The sequence below is a fragment of the Tachypleus tridentatus genome, chromosome 9, assembly GCF_004210375.1.
Source record: "Tachypleus tridentatus isolate NWPU-2018 chromosome 9, ASM421037v1, whole genome shotgun sequence".
NCBI lineage: Eukaryota > Metazoa > Arthropoda > Merostomata > Xiphosura > Limulidae > Tachypleus > Tachypleus tridentatus.
The window spans coordinates 41872014-41888644 of record NC_134833.1 but is presented as its reverse complement, the minus strand read 5'-3'; the positions used below and the strand labels follow the sequence as shown (position 1 = coordinate 41888644).

The window sequence follows — 16631 nt, the reverse complement described above, 5'->3', positions numbered from 1 at the left end:
TAAATTATTGTAGTATAAGATATGACTTCATTGCCAAATATATGAAACACATTTTTGCATATAGAAATCCAATTGAGAATTAGAGGCAATTAAAAGTACTTGTATGTTTGTTATAAATATGTAGCCATGCATAGTGATACATATTGTAATTTATCTTGGATGAGCCTCCAATTTATTATGTTACATATTACGATTTCAAATATCAGTTAAATTTTAATTTAAATTTTACAACTTAATTAAACATAGAAAGAAATAATCACGTTTATAATTTTCACCAACAAGATGCACACAATTTTCTTTGTTAATAAAAGTATATTTTAATATTAAAACGATAATACAATTTATAACTTTTTTTTTTTTTTTACAAATAATGATCTATGATACATGTTTTATGAACAATATTGAGTCTTCTATCCAATCTGGTACTTCATTGATATCTTATGGAGGGTTCATGACTGGTATGTTGGTTCTGAGCTGATGTTGGTATAGTAGTTCACTTAACAGGTAGTTAGCTAGCTCTTTAGTGATTTGCATTGGAGTTCTTCACCACTGCAGTTATATAAAGTTTTTGGAAAAATACTAATATGATGTTAATTTGCTGAAATTAAATGATTTGTAACGTTCAAAATCTACAAACATTCCAGGTCAATATGTGTAGTTCCCAATCAATAAACATAAATAAATTATAGCTTTCGAGGTTTATAGTGCACCAACTGTAGCAAACTAACAGTATATACTGCCTCTTGGTGTGTTCTGCTAATAAGCATTAGGTAAGATTTAAGAAATTTTTGCTAAAACACCAATAATAGCAGTCACTAGTATATATTTACACACATAGTAGATAGTTTATCAATTCTTACACTCAAGAATCTTCTACAACACTAGTGAAGAGGGAGGAATTTTGCAATACACATTTCACAGTATAAGTTGCATGCATTTCTGTATGTATATTTAACTGAAACAAACAATAATATTAAAATAGTTGTATAATAGTGAATTCAGCACTATAGCTAATAAAATAAAAATTCATTTCCAGTTTTTATTATTATAATTGTTATTCTTGTGTTAAGTTGTGAAATCTTTGTTTTGCTGTAGGTCCATCAGCTTATCTGATTTTCCCCAATCGAGTAAGCATTCGTCGCATATCGTTGGATACACCTGATTTTACAGATGTCTTCTTACCAATCACAGATGTGTATAATACAGTAGCCCTTGATTTTGATTTGAAAGAAGGAAAGATTTACTTTAGTGATGTGGGAATAGATGTTCTGAGGTAATTTTTGTTTCTTAAAAGCTGTTTCTATGTGCTAACTAATGTATTTATAAGAAGACTCTTTCAAATAACTGTACAATATCTTAATTATTTGCAATACTTCTGTTTATTGTAACACTGATATTGCTTCATCAGTTATGAATTCCATGGAAGATAAGAAAGTTGATATGCTATAGTAAACACTTAATGCCATCTTCTAAAATAAGACCTATACAGCACCACTACAAAACTTTGTCAGAAAAATTAAATCTCAGGTTCTGAGAGAAAAGACTACAGTAGCACCACTTTGCTACATACTAAACACTAATATACACATCATAATTATAGCTATAACGGATCTAATCACAATGTTTTTAAAAGTTTAAGAAGTTAGATGTATTTTAAAATGATAATGAAATTTATACGTATTAAAAGTACTTATTTGTTTGTTTGAACGTTTCTTTAATAGATCTTTCCAAAGAGTCAGAAATTTGTGTGTATATTTGTTACAAGTGAACATACTGCACATAAATTAACATAATACAGTATTAAATGTCAAGTTTTAACTTTACTGTTTCAAAGACATGGTGTTAGGGGACTTCAAATAGTGTGAATGCACATGCTGAGGAACAGCAGGGACAACTTCTCATGAGAATTGTCTTTATTACTACGTAAAAATCAAGGACTTCAATTTTCAAAAATAGTATCTTTTTGGAGCATTTGTTATCTTTAGGTTATTTTTACTCATTTTAAGAATCATGCATTAATTCACTGTGAAAGCTATTGTCTGTGTTTTATCAGGCAAAGCTTTTCCATTTCTGAGATGCAGTATCTAAAACGTCTGAGAAAAAGGATAGTATTGAGAGAGATAGAGATTTGGTTAGGGAATATATCTTCAAAAAATTTTGTTACAAAGACAAAAATAGTAAATACCTAGATTTAATGTATTTTATTACTGAATTTCAAATATTGCAGTAAGTATTGGTAGCATGAAAGAAAAGAAATTTTGTTTTGACAACTTAGAACCACTTAATATATCAAAACCCTCACTACAGATAAAACTGTGCCAGTTGGTTTATCCTTAACAAATCACTCTAGTGCAGTATACCTTCGGTGTGAAGTTTTGAAAATTGCTGTGGTTCAGTTTGTTATTGGACAAAGTTTTGAAGAAAAAAAATTGCACTCGTACAATTTATCCCCATTAAGTTTCCAAAAACTCCCCTAGTGCAGTTAAAGTTTGAGAATTTAAAAATTGTTCTATTAAGTTTGTTCTCATAGAAAGTTTTGAAAAATTACTCAAATCAATTTATCCTCGGAGTTTGAGAAACTAATGAATAACATTAGTTTATTTTCAGTTAGAGATTTAAAAAAACAATCACCCTAGTTATAATTATTCTTCACTGAAAAACTGCTATAATACATTTGTTTATTCTAAGGAAGGTTAAAAAATGGCTCTAGTACAGTTAGTCTTTACTGAGAGTTTTGAAGAACTACTATAACAGTTTTATTTTCAGGAAAGTTAAAAAATTGCTATAATATAATTAATTTCCTCATTGAGTATTTCAGAAAAATTGTTCTACTACAGTTGAATGACTTGTAGTTAGTAAAAGATAGTGATATTTTTCAGACGTGCTAACCTCAATGGAAGCAATGTTGAAACCATAATTAGTGATGATTTAGTTACTGCTGATGGTCTTACTGTTGATTGGGTAGCTAAGAACCTCTACTGGACTGATACTGGAAGAAATGTTATTGAAGTGTCCAGGACAGATGGCACTTCAAGAAAAGTGTTGATTAATTTGGATCTTGGAGAACCTCGAGCTATTGCAGTATTTCCTAGTGAAGGGCAAGTATCTACATGTCTTAATAGCAAAATTAAGAACTGTAGTTTATGGATGATTTTTACATTAAAAGATTTTTTCCTGGTTTTAACAGTCCTAGCTATTTGTTTATTCAGAGAATATTCTTTGAGTTGTTTATGTTTCTGTGTGCATCTGAGGAATCTTTACAATTTATGGTTACTAAATAACTTTTAAAAACAAATGTGGACTATTGTAGGTTAGTTTGCAGGCAATACTCTGATCAGAGCAAATGTAGTTAAGTTGTAAATACAAGTGATTTTTTTAAAAATTTATTTAGAAACTATATTACTACAAAATGTTAGCAGTAATAAATCTATAAAGAAGTTGTATTACATGTTTTATTTCTTATTGTTGTGCATTTCATAAATTACTGATGTGCTTTTTATGGATTTTCCAGTTTCTTGTTCTGGTCAGACTGGGGTAAACTGCCCAAGATAGAACGTTCATTTCTAGATGGCAGTGGCCGTAGGATAATAGTAGCAACTCACCTTGGCTGGCCTAATGGCCTTACAATAGACTATGGCTCTAAGCAGCTGTACTGGGCTGATGCTCAGTTAGACAGAATTGAAACGTCCAGTCTCAATGGAAAAAACAGAGTTGTTTTGGTTCAGGATATTCCTCATCCTTTCGGTTTGACACAGGTAAGTTTTCAAGGTGAATAGTAGGTCATGCCTTGTAAGACCTTTATTTGTTTTATTTGAGATAAAGATAGTTGTGTGCCTATTAAGTTGTCACTCTTCCAATAGCAGTGTCATTATATTAACCTAACTGTAATTTTTCAGTTCAGTTCTTACATCTACTGGACAGACTGGCAAAGCCAAACTATTGAACGTGTAGATAAACTGACAGGACAACATAGGACTGTGGTGAAAGGGAATATTGAATACATGATGGAAGTGAAAGCTGTAGCAAAGGAAAGACAACCAGGTAAGTAAAGATCGCTAGTTATATAAAACACTGAAAGGAGTTCTTACAATGTACCAATATCTGTTTACAAAATGTAACATGATGGCAGCTATTCTGCTTCATGTATGGAACCTGAAGGAAACCTTGTCATAGGGCATACTTAACTGAATATTAGTGGAGCATATATTCTTAAGTTGTATGTTATTTAATTAATCCAAACAGTTTCAGGCTTTGGTAGATTTGAATTTAAAATCATTTTTATACATTCAGGTGTCTCTAGGGAAGGAAGATTATTGTTGTACTATTAGTAACACTGTTATTAATATATTTGGGTTTAAATCAATTGGTGTTGCTGTACAGTGATCACTTTTCCACCTTTATGTTAATAGTTGTTACATAAATTGCTATAGCCTTTTTTTGGGCTTGATTGTAGCATGTCATTCCTAGTTTTAAGAATGAGAGACTTTATATTTTACAATATCGTGTTAAACTGCAGGAACCAATCCATGTGCAATTCAGAATGGTGGTTGTAGCCATCTGTGTTTGTACCAGTCTAAAAACCAGTACATCTGTGACTGCCCAAGTTATCCTGATCCCCGTCCATGTTCCACAGGTAATAGCTCTAAACTTCTTTATAGTATTTCACTAAACTTGTTTCCTGCCAACTACAACATTTCATCAGCATATAAAAGTTGTGTTTGTTAACATTTTAACAACTCTGTGCTACACAGTAATAGTCTGTACTAAAATTATTTATATATGCTTAAGAAACAGTTTTTCATTAATTGCCTAGTAAGGCAGGATTCTCATACTATGAATGTAATATAGAAAATGTTTGTTCTTGATTTTGGAGAACATGGAAGTCATGACTGAATTACCAAAATTTGTTTACTAATTTATTTACATCTCTAGTATGATATTGTGAACAGTGATAATGGATACAGTTTACATAGCTTTTGACAGCAGTGAAGTTTAAAACTAGTGAAATTTATGTGGATACCTAAATGTCCAAGTACTAAATGAAAACACACTGCCAGTGAATGCTATTCTCAATTAAAACTTGCTTTGATTTGTTTTATTATAACTGTTATAAAATATTTTAAATAGATTCCCTCTATTTCTAATGGAAGAGAATGTTGTATTTTGTTTGTTGTGACATTGCTTTTCTATTGGCATAAAATATTTTGTTTAAAAGTCTAATTGGTGTTTAACTTAGTACCAGGAGAGGTGATATCCAAAACATTTACTGAAGACTATGATGATGAACTTGGAGGAATAGACACAGCAACGACTAATACCACTATTAAGTAATTTCATTGCTCATTGTTATCTGATTTAGGCTTAGTTAACAATGTTTTCAACACTTTTGGTAAAGCTTTAACAAAACTAAATTTGCATTAACTAAGAGAGAGAATTTGTTTTATTCTTTTTGTATTAAGAAATTCTTCAGTCTGATAACTATAATCTAATAATGGCTAGGTCAGTAATAGTTTTCATAAAGTTAGCATGTGGCTTTCTGTTCATGATAACCAAATATCTTGACACTTTTCTTTACTCCTTTCATCATGTTATATATGAAACACCCACTTATGAACAGAATATAGTGATAATAAAACTTTCAGCTGTCTGTATTAATACAATTTATTTTAACATGATTATAAATACTACCAGTAACAAACAGTAAGGCAGAGTCATGGGCTCACTTCACCTCTTAAAACAGCTGCCTCAAGACCCAGGATTTTGCTTAGACATGTTAAAGATACACATGAACAGATGAGATATCAAAATTCATGAACACGCACAATATCCGGCAACAGAATTTGCAATACACGTGGGGAAAAAAGGGATTGTCACAAATACACAGCTTGTACACATTATTCAAAGCTATTACATAATAACCGTCACACTTAGTACACACCAAACTACCTCATAACCTGCTGGAAACCAAAAATTTATTTAAAACATCTCTGTGAATGTGGATTCCAGTAAACTGCAGAAACAAAATAATACAAGTCAGAATTTAGGAGCATGATTGGTGTATAAGATTTGGTAAAATGATCTTAATACGATAGTCAATAATGCCAGAGAAGGTTGAATAATAAAATGGAATAATGTAAATATGAGATGTGTACTACACATAAGAGAAAGAAACTTTCTAAGTCCATGTAACCTGTAAAGCACTTCTAGTATAGAAGTCTGCAAATCTGGGGGAGAGACTAGTTGAATGAATAATGCACCACCTCTTCTAACAAGAATACTCGGGAGCAAAATGTGATACCTAAAACTACAAATAACCTTCTCAGGAATCCTCTGAAGAAATTAGCTGCACTTTAGGAAATAAATAAACTAATTATTAATTAAACTTGGGTCACTGCATAGGCTTCTACCCATGCTAAAAATTACTAAGCATAATTAATTCAAAAATACAATAACAGCAACTTTTATAGTAGGCAATTTGTAAATTTAATCACTACAGTGTTTTTACCTATAATATAAGATCATCATAAGGTCATGAAATGCTGCCATCATTGAACTTGTTGAATGTAAGAGTTGCTATTATGGTCATTTTTAATTAATTATTCTTTTTGGCATGTCACTAATCATTTTACATAGTTCACACATTAAGTTCTTATATATTGATTCATAACCAAATTGGACTGAAAAACATGGTACAAACTTGTAAATTTGTTTATTTTGTTTGTTTCTTGAAATATCATTTCTAATATCCTGATTAAAAAAAAACAACTAAAAAAGGACATTTTTACATCTGAAACACTAATTGTTTTAAATATCTTTACAGTTTTTAATCATGTTTTACTCAGTTATTTATCATCTAAAAAAAAAAAAGTGAAATTTACTGTGTGTAAAATACACTTGTTTTGGTTTGTATTGTAGTTGCTCAGAAAATGACAACAATGAAGAATGTCAACAGGGGAACTTTCTTTTGAGTGGTAAATATTTTATATTTGAATATTTAATAGAGTAGCATGTTGTTTATTTAAGCTGAAATAATATAGATTTCTCAATTTATGTTTAGTGTTCAGAAAACACTTTTGTATCATAATATTTTGATGACTTACAATAGGCAATATTCCCAAAAGTTTGTAAAGCCCATTTTAAGAGAAATAATTGGATTTACATAACTTGTTGCTGTACTGTCTCCAGTCTTTACAGAACACATCAGTTGTCTTAAATAAGGTTTGACTGTTAGTAATAAAAAAAAAAAAAAAAAAAAAAGGTATTGTTATGAAGAAGTAACTTCATAATTTGCAAATCATCTTTCATGTTAATGTACAACAAATTAGCACAACAACAGTATTATAGCATCTGAGTAAGTGACTTCTTTTCATTAGCCTTACTTAACCTTCTCACATCTATGGTCAAAATATAAACCTGGAATTACATGTAATTGTAGTCAATATTTTTGTATATCTGAGGTTAAGTCTAATGTCAATATGGGCTTTCACGAATTTTTTGTTCAGTTGTAAGAATTGCTAATGCAACATGTTTCAACCAAATTATACAACTAATTTAGTTTGTGAAATATCTGTTCAGTTTTGTTTTTTTTCTTGTCTTATATAAGAGTTATCAACTCTGCTTGGAGTTGAGATTGTGTATGTCAAAGTAATACAGTAGGATTTTAAGAATTTTCTGTTTACTTCAGACATGTATATTTTAAAAATAATCTAAAGTCATGCAGTTTATTTCATGCCTAAATCTTTAATAATAATAATAAAATATATATATTTCATGTCAGTGACTTTTGTATTAAGTTGAATAATGATTTTTATATAGCAGGTATATTTTCTGACATTAAGATCCTTTTATATTAAGTTCTTTGTTTTTCAAAATGGGAAAAAAACAGTAATTAAGTGGTACATAATATTTTTAAACAAAATCAATATCTAAGATGTCTCAAATATTAATGAACTACTAGTTGTTGCTAAGTAACAAATTATTTGTGTAGCTATTAGAAAGATTTAACTTTTCCATGTGTAACTAAAGTGTTTTTAAAAATATTTATTCAAATATAAACCAGATCAGTACACACAGCTCATTTATTGTAGGTGTTTAGCATGTATGGATTGTGATATTAGAAGTTTTATTTATCCAGATTCTGCTCTACAGTCTGCTTACATAGCTTTCAGTGTGGTGTTATTAGCTCTTATTGGACTGCTAGTTATTGCTCTAGCTTTGTGGAGGAGGTGAGAATGCCTTTATTGTTGTTTTTAATAGTGTAGTGTGTAGTTTTTCTCTTCTTAAAGCCTGACAGATGTCATTTTCTTATAATCTGGAAAGTAGTGATGTAAAATAGGCTTAGGATGTTTTCATACTATTTCTGAATGACATTAAGATAGCATATTTATCACAAGGCAACATTTGTTCTTTCAAGGCTGTGGATCCATCCTTAAGGAAAAATAGAAACATAAACAGTCTTTATTTTTTCAAAACTATAGATTTCTTGTTTGCCAAATATCCAAGTCATTGTATATACCTTTATAATACAACTATAAATACGCAAGAGTTTTTAACATCGTCATCAGAATTTACTAATGAAGTTCTTATCAATATCACTAAATGTAAATAACAAAACAAATGTGCCCAAGCACTGACCTCCAAGGCACCTTACTGGTGATAAGGGTCCAGTTTGACCAGACTCTTTTTAGTAACAACGTTTTGTTTTGCAATCATTCTACAATTGAATTTTTTTTCTGACTCTTACACCTCTTCCATTATCCAGCTAACATATAACATCCTTGATGATGATGATAATAAGAAGACTTTTGTTTAGTGAATCTACTTCAGTTTTGCTGTACGATATTGTATTTTTTTAGAATATCATGCCTAGTTTGCATTGTTAATTTTTATGTAGTGTTACATATAACTGGAATTTCAATTTTCAGTTATTGTGCTTGTATGTTCCATTTATTTTTCATAATCTATCATTAATTTTTTTTATAAGATATTAAACACAAGGAAAAGTCGTGTCTGTTTGTTGTATTGAACATTTTAATACTTATTTTATCAGATTGTCAAGAATTTTTCCACCTGCAAAAGTAAAACCAATTTATCTTAATTCCAGAGCAACACATAACACCCTTATAGAAACAAGTATATTAGTAACACTCAAATCTCGGGCACTTACCAACTGTTTTCTGATCAATCTAAAATGAAAGAGAGAGAGAGAGACTTGCATATTTGACTTCTGAGCTTTAAAACTTTGGGATAAACATTGTCTGGTCCTGTTTGTTTATCTATTTGTAGTCTCTGTCTTTATTATTAACACTAATGACATAATATCTACATGATCCTGATCAGTCCTGCTATTTTTCAAAGAATACTCGGGGTCAGGAATATTGCTAATGTCCTTTCTTGTGAAAACAGATGTAAAAGTAAAAGTTGAATAGCTGGTATAACAGTAGTCTATTAAAGGTCCAGTTCCCATTTAACATTCTGTTTACCTTTATCATAATTAAAAAGAAATCCTTGTTGATAGTTTTAATACTCTCAATCAGTTGTTTCTAATAAGCTCTTTTAGATATCCTGTTGTTGTTTTTTTAACCATATCCTTAAGTTTCCTATAGTTCTCTAAACTGTCTATTGTTAAGCTTGAAACTTATTGCATTTATTCATGATTTACTCCTTTTGTATCTTTAGTAATGGTTTAAGTTTGACTTTTTCTTCTCTTTAGGAACATGCTGATTCTCAAATAAAACAATCTATTTTGGAATTATATCTTAACACACATACTTGTCATTCTGTTTTATATCAAACCTGATGTGGAACGTTGTTGAACAGTTTTTCTGTCCTGAGCAAATGTTTATATAATATATATTAAAAAAAACAAAAAAAAACTTTTTATTCAGTAATAAATAATATATGAAACCTATATCAGCATCATTCATTTACACCATAATACACCCAACAACAGAAACAAGATAATACTCTGTCCATATCTTCTCTTACAGTGTTTTAACCATTTTGTGGTTGTAATTTCTAAAATAATTTTATTTACATTTTTGATTCAACTTTTGACACAAAAATCATAAAAATGACTACTTTTTGATTGTCCTTCTCCACTTGTTTTTGGTGAACATTTCTTTTGTAAGAATGTAATAGTTATCTTTTACTTTAGATGGATTAGACAGGTTTTGTTTTTTTTCTGGGGAAGGATGCTAATTTGAATGTATGATAAAGTACAAAACAATGGGTTTTTAGTACCTTGGAAATTGTTTAAAAACTCAGATACATTGTTTCTGAGAGGTTTTAATCAACTTTCTCAGTATTTTTTGTTTCAGAATATTATTGACTAAGATAATTTTAGTAAATGAAAGCAAGACAAATGTGATTGTTTCATTATATCCTTTAATTTTTGTGGTCTTTCAATTACTTTGATCTCAAATCACTGTCAGTTGTCTGTTTAGCATTTAGAAACTTAACAAAATAACTGAAATTTTCACAGAATTATACTCTGAACTAAATGTTTTTTGTTAATTCTATTTATTGATTTTATAACTTAAAACTACTTCCCATCAGTTTGATACACTTAAGTTTAAACACATCTGAACATTTTATTAGCATCTGCTCAATAGTTTTTTAATTAGCTTACTTTGATAACAGCTACTTTCACTTAAAAGTAGTCCTAAGTGCTCACCAGAACACTACTAGTATTGAACTGTGGTTTCTAGGAAAAGAAGAGTCCAAGAGGTAGATCCAACCTTAACCTTCTCAAATCCAACTTACAGCACTTCTTCTACAGAAGTGGAAGCAGATAAAAAGTGGGGTTGGGGTAAACAACTACGATATGATAACAATGAGGTAAGTTGTATGAGAAAGTAAATATTTTTATTAAACGTATTTTCAGGTTTATGAACTTGTAATGGTGAGATTACTATTTTTTTGATATTATTGTTAATAGCTCGTGCATTCTTTTGTTATTTTAATATTATTATACACACTGCAACCAACTCCACTTTAGTGTGTGTCTAACAGTTATAATCAATTATATCAAGGTTTAATATATCTTTCAAATATTTCAAACTATCTGAATTTTAAGTTTAATTCCAGTAATGGTAAGTTATTTTAAAATACCTTTTAGATCATGAAAATACATTTATTGTCAAAGAATGTTGTATTCACAAGTTAGTATAAATAAAAATTCAGCATGTGAGATTCCAACAGTGTTCATGATTGATCAGCTTTGCAGCTCTTGTACAAGAATGTCATAATTTGAGTACCATCTGTGAATCTCAAGTTTGCTGTAGTTTTACTATGGTTGTATTTTAGGTAATTGTATAAAACATTTCATTTCTAACATGTATTGGTATTATTTGGTTCTTGTTACAACGTTTTACTGTTTTGTTTTTTAAACTAATAGCCATTCTGACTATATAATTGAAGCTACTCTCATGTTGTTACTTGTAGTTCAGTTACTTATCTTTTATACTTTATTTACAACATTCTAAATCAATGTTATTTTCAACATTTATAACTGTTGTAATTCTTGTTTTGTAACTTTGTTCTTTCACACTGACATACAATTGGTCAAAATTCTGAGTTAAATGACCAAACATAGAAATAATACTGCTGGAAGTTTGATGCCTTGACAATACATTAGAATAAGAGAAAAAAAACCACACCAAGTTGTTCATCATGTGTTCAAACAATGAAAGGTTGAAATAATTTAGTTTCATTTTTATTTAAACAAAAATAAGGATTAGAAAATAATTTAAAGATTTTCTCTTTCAGACTTGTTTAATGATGGTTGGGAACATGCATGTTTATATACTGTGTTTCAGAGTATAGTTTTAAGGTGCTGAAGATGGAGGACCTAAGATGAAGTTTGAATGAGAATCAGTTTTTCAGTACCTTAGGATTGTCTTCTTCCCCATCACTTGATCTCTAAGTTCTTACAAAAAAAAATGCAACTATCTGATATACAAACAAATTTAGGTAAATTACTATTTAAAAAAAAAAAACAAAGAAACAAGAAACCCCCAGATTTCTAAGTACTTTTTTAAAAAGTCAAATCAGAGATTACATATCTTTAATACATTTCTGCTTAGCCTGAAAAGCATAATCAGAATAACTAGAGGTCTGGTGGAAATCAGCTGTGCTGTTGTTGCTCAAACGTGCTGCTGCATAACGTTTTATACGTTTTATTGACTATAATTTGGACTATATAGTTTAAAATACATACACATTCTTTACATTGTAACTATATTCATATATACCAATCTAAAACCAATACCAGTAATTGATTTTTAATTTTTTGGTGTATTTTTAAGTATGTGCAATATATTTTATCAAATTAAGGTTTATCAATGTTTCAACTTGTAATATGAGAAACAAAATATTTTTTATTTTAGGAGAGGTTGTTTGGCTTGACTACAGATGAGAAATTTAACAACTTGGAAGTAGCAGCTTTAGTAAGTAAAAAGTTGGGTGGCTTAGATGTGGATTCTTTAGCTCCACCTCCTCCACCACCCCCTCAACGAATTGATAGCCATAAAGATTTTCATTATTCAAAAGGGAGTCCATCCTTTTCCTCTCGAAGCCCTTCTCCCATAAAGTCTCCTCTGCCCTCCAAAATGGGGTCTCCATGTCGAACTACATCACAGAGGCCAATAAGTGATCATCCTGCAGTGTGCTACCACCCAGTTGAAACTGATATATAATTCTAAGTATGAAAGTGGTAGAATTCTGCCTTTTTTCTTTTTTTTTAAGTACACATCTACTTGAGTTATGAGAAAAACAAACTTGTGTTGTTGGTAGTTTTGTTACACTTACACTTTGCTCTATCAAGTACTGTACTGGCTTGTAGATATTAAGTGGAAAAACATTTTTCAAAGTTTGATCATGCTAATCACTTCAATTTCATGTTCAAAATACAAGCTCTGTTCAGTTACATAAAATCTGCTGACATGAATACAAATGAATTTGTTTTAATGAGTAATTTATCAAAAATAAATGAAATGTGACTAAATACCTCTATAAAATAATTAATTTATTTGCGTTATTTACAGTCGTGTTGTTGACAAGTGTTCTGTTGTGTTTTAAATTAAACAGGTTTTATTTTAATACATTTTTTATTTGTAGAAGGAAAAGTATCTTTGTTTCTTTAACTCTGTTTGAATTTTTGTGTTATTTTGTGAAGCATGTTTTTTGTTTGGGTGTGATTTATTATTGTTTAAAGTAAATTATATTTCCCAAGATTTCCAAAGGTTTAAGTTTATGGTTTGTTGATAAACGCTAGTGCTGCTGCTGTGTTAGGGTTTTAAACTATCATCTTTTGAAACATGAAATAAAACTACAATAAGTAACAAAACTGTACCATATAAATTAATTTATCACTATCATAAAATATGGAAATTAAAATAATGCATAACCAATTTTTTGAAAAATTGCATAATATCAGGGTTTAAGTAATGTTTTACCAAAATAAAAGTCGTATATAATTTTTTGTCTTTAAGTGTGACTTTTTTAAAAAATAATTTTCAAAGTAGGTTTAGTTGAATTGATGTAACATCTGCTTAATATTGTCATGTACCTCTCAAGCACATTTGTTGTGTGCTTGTCTTTGAAGTTATTCTTTGTTACCTGCATTTGTGTTTATTCCAAGTGCTACTCATATTTAATTAATATAACTTAAAATATAATCTGTGTTATTTCAATGGCTTCATTAAGAATATAAAATATTTCTGACTGAAACGTCCATAAGAATAAACAGTAAGTTCAACCCACCATTTATCTTTGTTGGATTTGTCTTTACAAATATAGGGTAGAATTTTCCCGTCTTAAACAAAACCTGTTACGTTTTTGAAGTGGTTTCAATCAGACTTGCTCTTCAGGCTATTTGCTCAAATTTTTCAAACATTAAAACAATATATTTATGTAGTAGCTGTTGATGTTTTAGATCAGTTATTTATGTTATTTATTGTGCAGATATGATGTATGTTTGACTTATTTCTTTACTTAATTTCTAATGAAATTCAAAGAACATTTACCTGTGGCTTGTTTTTACTAAATTAATTTTCAAAAGAATATTTTATGGAATGAAATTAATGGATGAAAAGTGTAAGTGTCATGCAGTTATTACTTTAGTTTCCACCTGTTTCTTATAGATGTTATAATTAAGAGGAGAAAAATGAAACTTTTTCATAAAGTTTCTAAAAGTAAGAATGCAAATTTAATTCATTATAAAAGTGTATAAGATTGTCATAATGGCATAATTAGTGTTGTTGCTTCATTTATTTTCTGATCACAGCTATCAAATGAACAACAACCAAAATAAAACTAAAACAATTATTACATTTTCTTTTAGTGTAATTAGTTCTTTTCTTTTCTAGAGAACAATTCAATTTCTTAAACCAGGCATAAGAGTGTCAAGACATCTATATGGTTTTATTGTAATTTTTACATAGAAATAATTATTAAACAGAAAATATTTCCTGTTGTTTAAAGATGTCTCTAATAATGCAACAAAATTTTAGATAACTCTGTGTATTCAGTATTCTATAATGAAACTGTCATGTGAAAAAAACACCAGAAACTAATGGCTATTATCTCAAGAATTTTACCTTTTTTCAGAAGGAACTTTTTGCTACCCAAGCTTGTTACTTGAAAACATTCAATTCTAATTATCTACTCTCATTAAAAGCATGACTAGATTTATAATAGTTACTCAATTTTTGGTAAAGGTTTCTTTTTTGTAAGATGAATTGCAAAGCCTACATTTGTATGGTAATATGTATTTCAGTGTATAACAAAAAAAGAAAAGAAAATTGCTTTCTATTACTCTAATTATGTGGACTATGTGCTCCTAATATCTTTTGTTTTCTTTGAAATTAATGAGTTTTGGATGTTGAAAAATAACAATCACATTTTGTTTCCTCCTTCTGTCACATAATGTTAATTTTTTGCAAACTAAAGTTGTGTAATAAAGTCGAGTTTTTTTTCTGTTGTTGTCAACAAACCCACTATTGTATATGATCTATATTTATAACTTTTTAATTCTTGGTTACCAAAACAATCTATCTTGTTCAAAGAAGGTTAGTACACACATTAAGTGATTTTACATTTGTTGATTACAAATTATTAAACCTTTTTTTAACTGATTGATTGATCTCTGTTTCAAAGCATTCCACCTTTCCCACATACACTACCAGTACCTGAAGTAGGCTGTATAGCCACAATGTTTCTATTATAACCACTTGAATGGCTCTATTGATCAGAAGGTAGTGTTACTAAACAATAACTTGCTTCAATGTGAACAGGTGTGTTTTCACTCCCCTTCTTAGAATTTCTGTTGAAAGTGTTACAAGTAGAAAGAAAACGTTGGTGTAAGATACAAATAATCAAATGTATAAACTTTAAAAAAATTTCTATCTGTTTATATATTTTTTGTGATGTTGTTCTTGAGAGTTAAAAATATTTCATTTGGATTTTAAAAGTTAAAACTATTTATGTGAAAAGGCTGACTTTTTTAAAGGTTTAAAAGTAATATTAATTTTGGAAATAACTGTTTAGACTATTTGTAATATGGTTAAATATTTCATTTGCTGTTGGTTCGAGTATAATTTGTAAGTGGGGAAAGAATGATGTAGAGGTGTTGCTACTCAGTTTTGTATGTTTTTGTTAAAGTGCAAATTGTAAAAACAAGGAAAATATCTTAATATAGTGTTGTATAACTGTAGTTTAAGTTGGAAACGTGCCAAAATTGTGTAAATCGTAGTATTTCTGTTCAGTGTACAAAACATATCAGTCATCATTATTGTAAAATAGATGTACATGTTCCTGTGTAAAAATAAATGAATGTCAATAATAAATTTATATTAAAAAGTATAAAGCCATTGAAATTTTCAGTCCATTTTCTTTTTAAATAGCATGAAACTAAATCATCTGGGATGTTGTAAAAGCAAGTGTTTATATGTATATACAAGTCTAATGTTTTTTTTACACTTACATTTAAAGTCGCGCAAAGCTACTCGAGGGTTATCTGCGCTAGCCGTCCCTAATTTAGCAATGTAAGACTAGAGGGAAGGCAGCTAGTCATCACCACCCACCTCCAACTCTTGGGCTACTTTTTTACCAACGAACAGTGGGATTGACCGTCACATTACAACGTCCCCACGGCTGAAAGAGCGAGCATATTTGGTGTGACCAGGATTCGAACCCGCGACCCTCGGATTACAAACTTTAGTATTAGTACTAACAGTTTAAAGTATATCATTGTTAGCATAGGTGAATGTTCTACATATAAAGTATAGTGTTGCTATTAGTGAAGGCAAGTGTATTATATGCAAGGTATAATTACTGGTTTTGATAAGTGTACTGCAAGCAGGATATAGTATTATTACTAGTGTATACAAGTGTGGTACACCCATAAACGTATAGCTGTACCAAGATTGTGAATATAATCTTTCGAATGGATGGGAAAAAAGCCTTCATCCAAATCATGCCGAGTTCTGTATCTCAGAACGGCTGGTATGGGTATTAATACTTTTACTAATAAAGCAGTGAACAACTTTTCGATCTTCTTAGGTCATCTTCAGGCTAACAGGAAGGTCGAAACATTGCTCTCTACTTTATTGATAAGTGTTAATACCGAT

General features: G+C 29.6%; 1 protein-coding gene across 3 annotated transcripts in view; it reads left to right on the top strand.

Moving 5' to 3' along the window:
• The window catches only part of Lrp4 (LDL receptor related protein 4), a 156431-nt gene extending 140563 nt beyond the window's left edge, over window positions 1–15868 (top strand). For all 3 annotated transcript variants that reach the window (XM_076453984.1, XM_076453983.1, XM_076453985.1), the window contains 10 exons: window positions 1096–1273; window positions 2880–3098; window positions 3512–3755; window positions 3897–4041; window positions 4517–4633; window positions 5237–5327; window positions 6916–6971; window positions 8135–8225; window positions 10710–10839; window positions 12390–15868. In XM_076453984.1, the coding sequence (XP_076310099.1) occupies window positions 1096–1273; window positions 2880–3098; window positions 3512–3755; window positions 3897–4041; window positions 4517–4633; window positions 5237–5327; window positions 6916–6971; window positions 8135–8225; window positions 10710–10839; window positions 12390–12698 (1580 nt within the window). In that variant the 3' untranslated portion in view covers window positions 12699–15868. The remainder of the gene's footprint in view (window positions 1–1095; window positions 1274–2879; window positions 3099–3511; window positions 3756–3896; window positions 4042–4516; window positions 4634–5236; window positions 5328–6915; window positions 6972–8134; window positions 8226–10709; window positions 10840–12389) is intronic.
• Window positions 15869–16631: the final 763 nt, after the last annotated feature.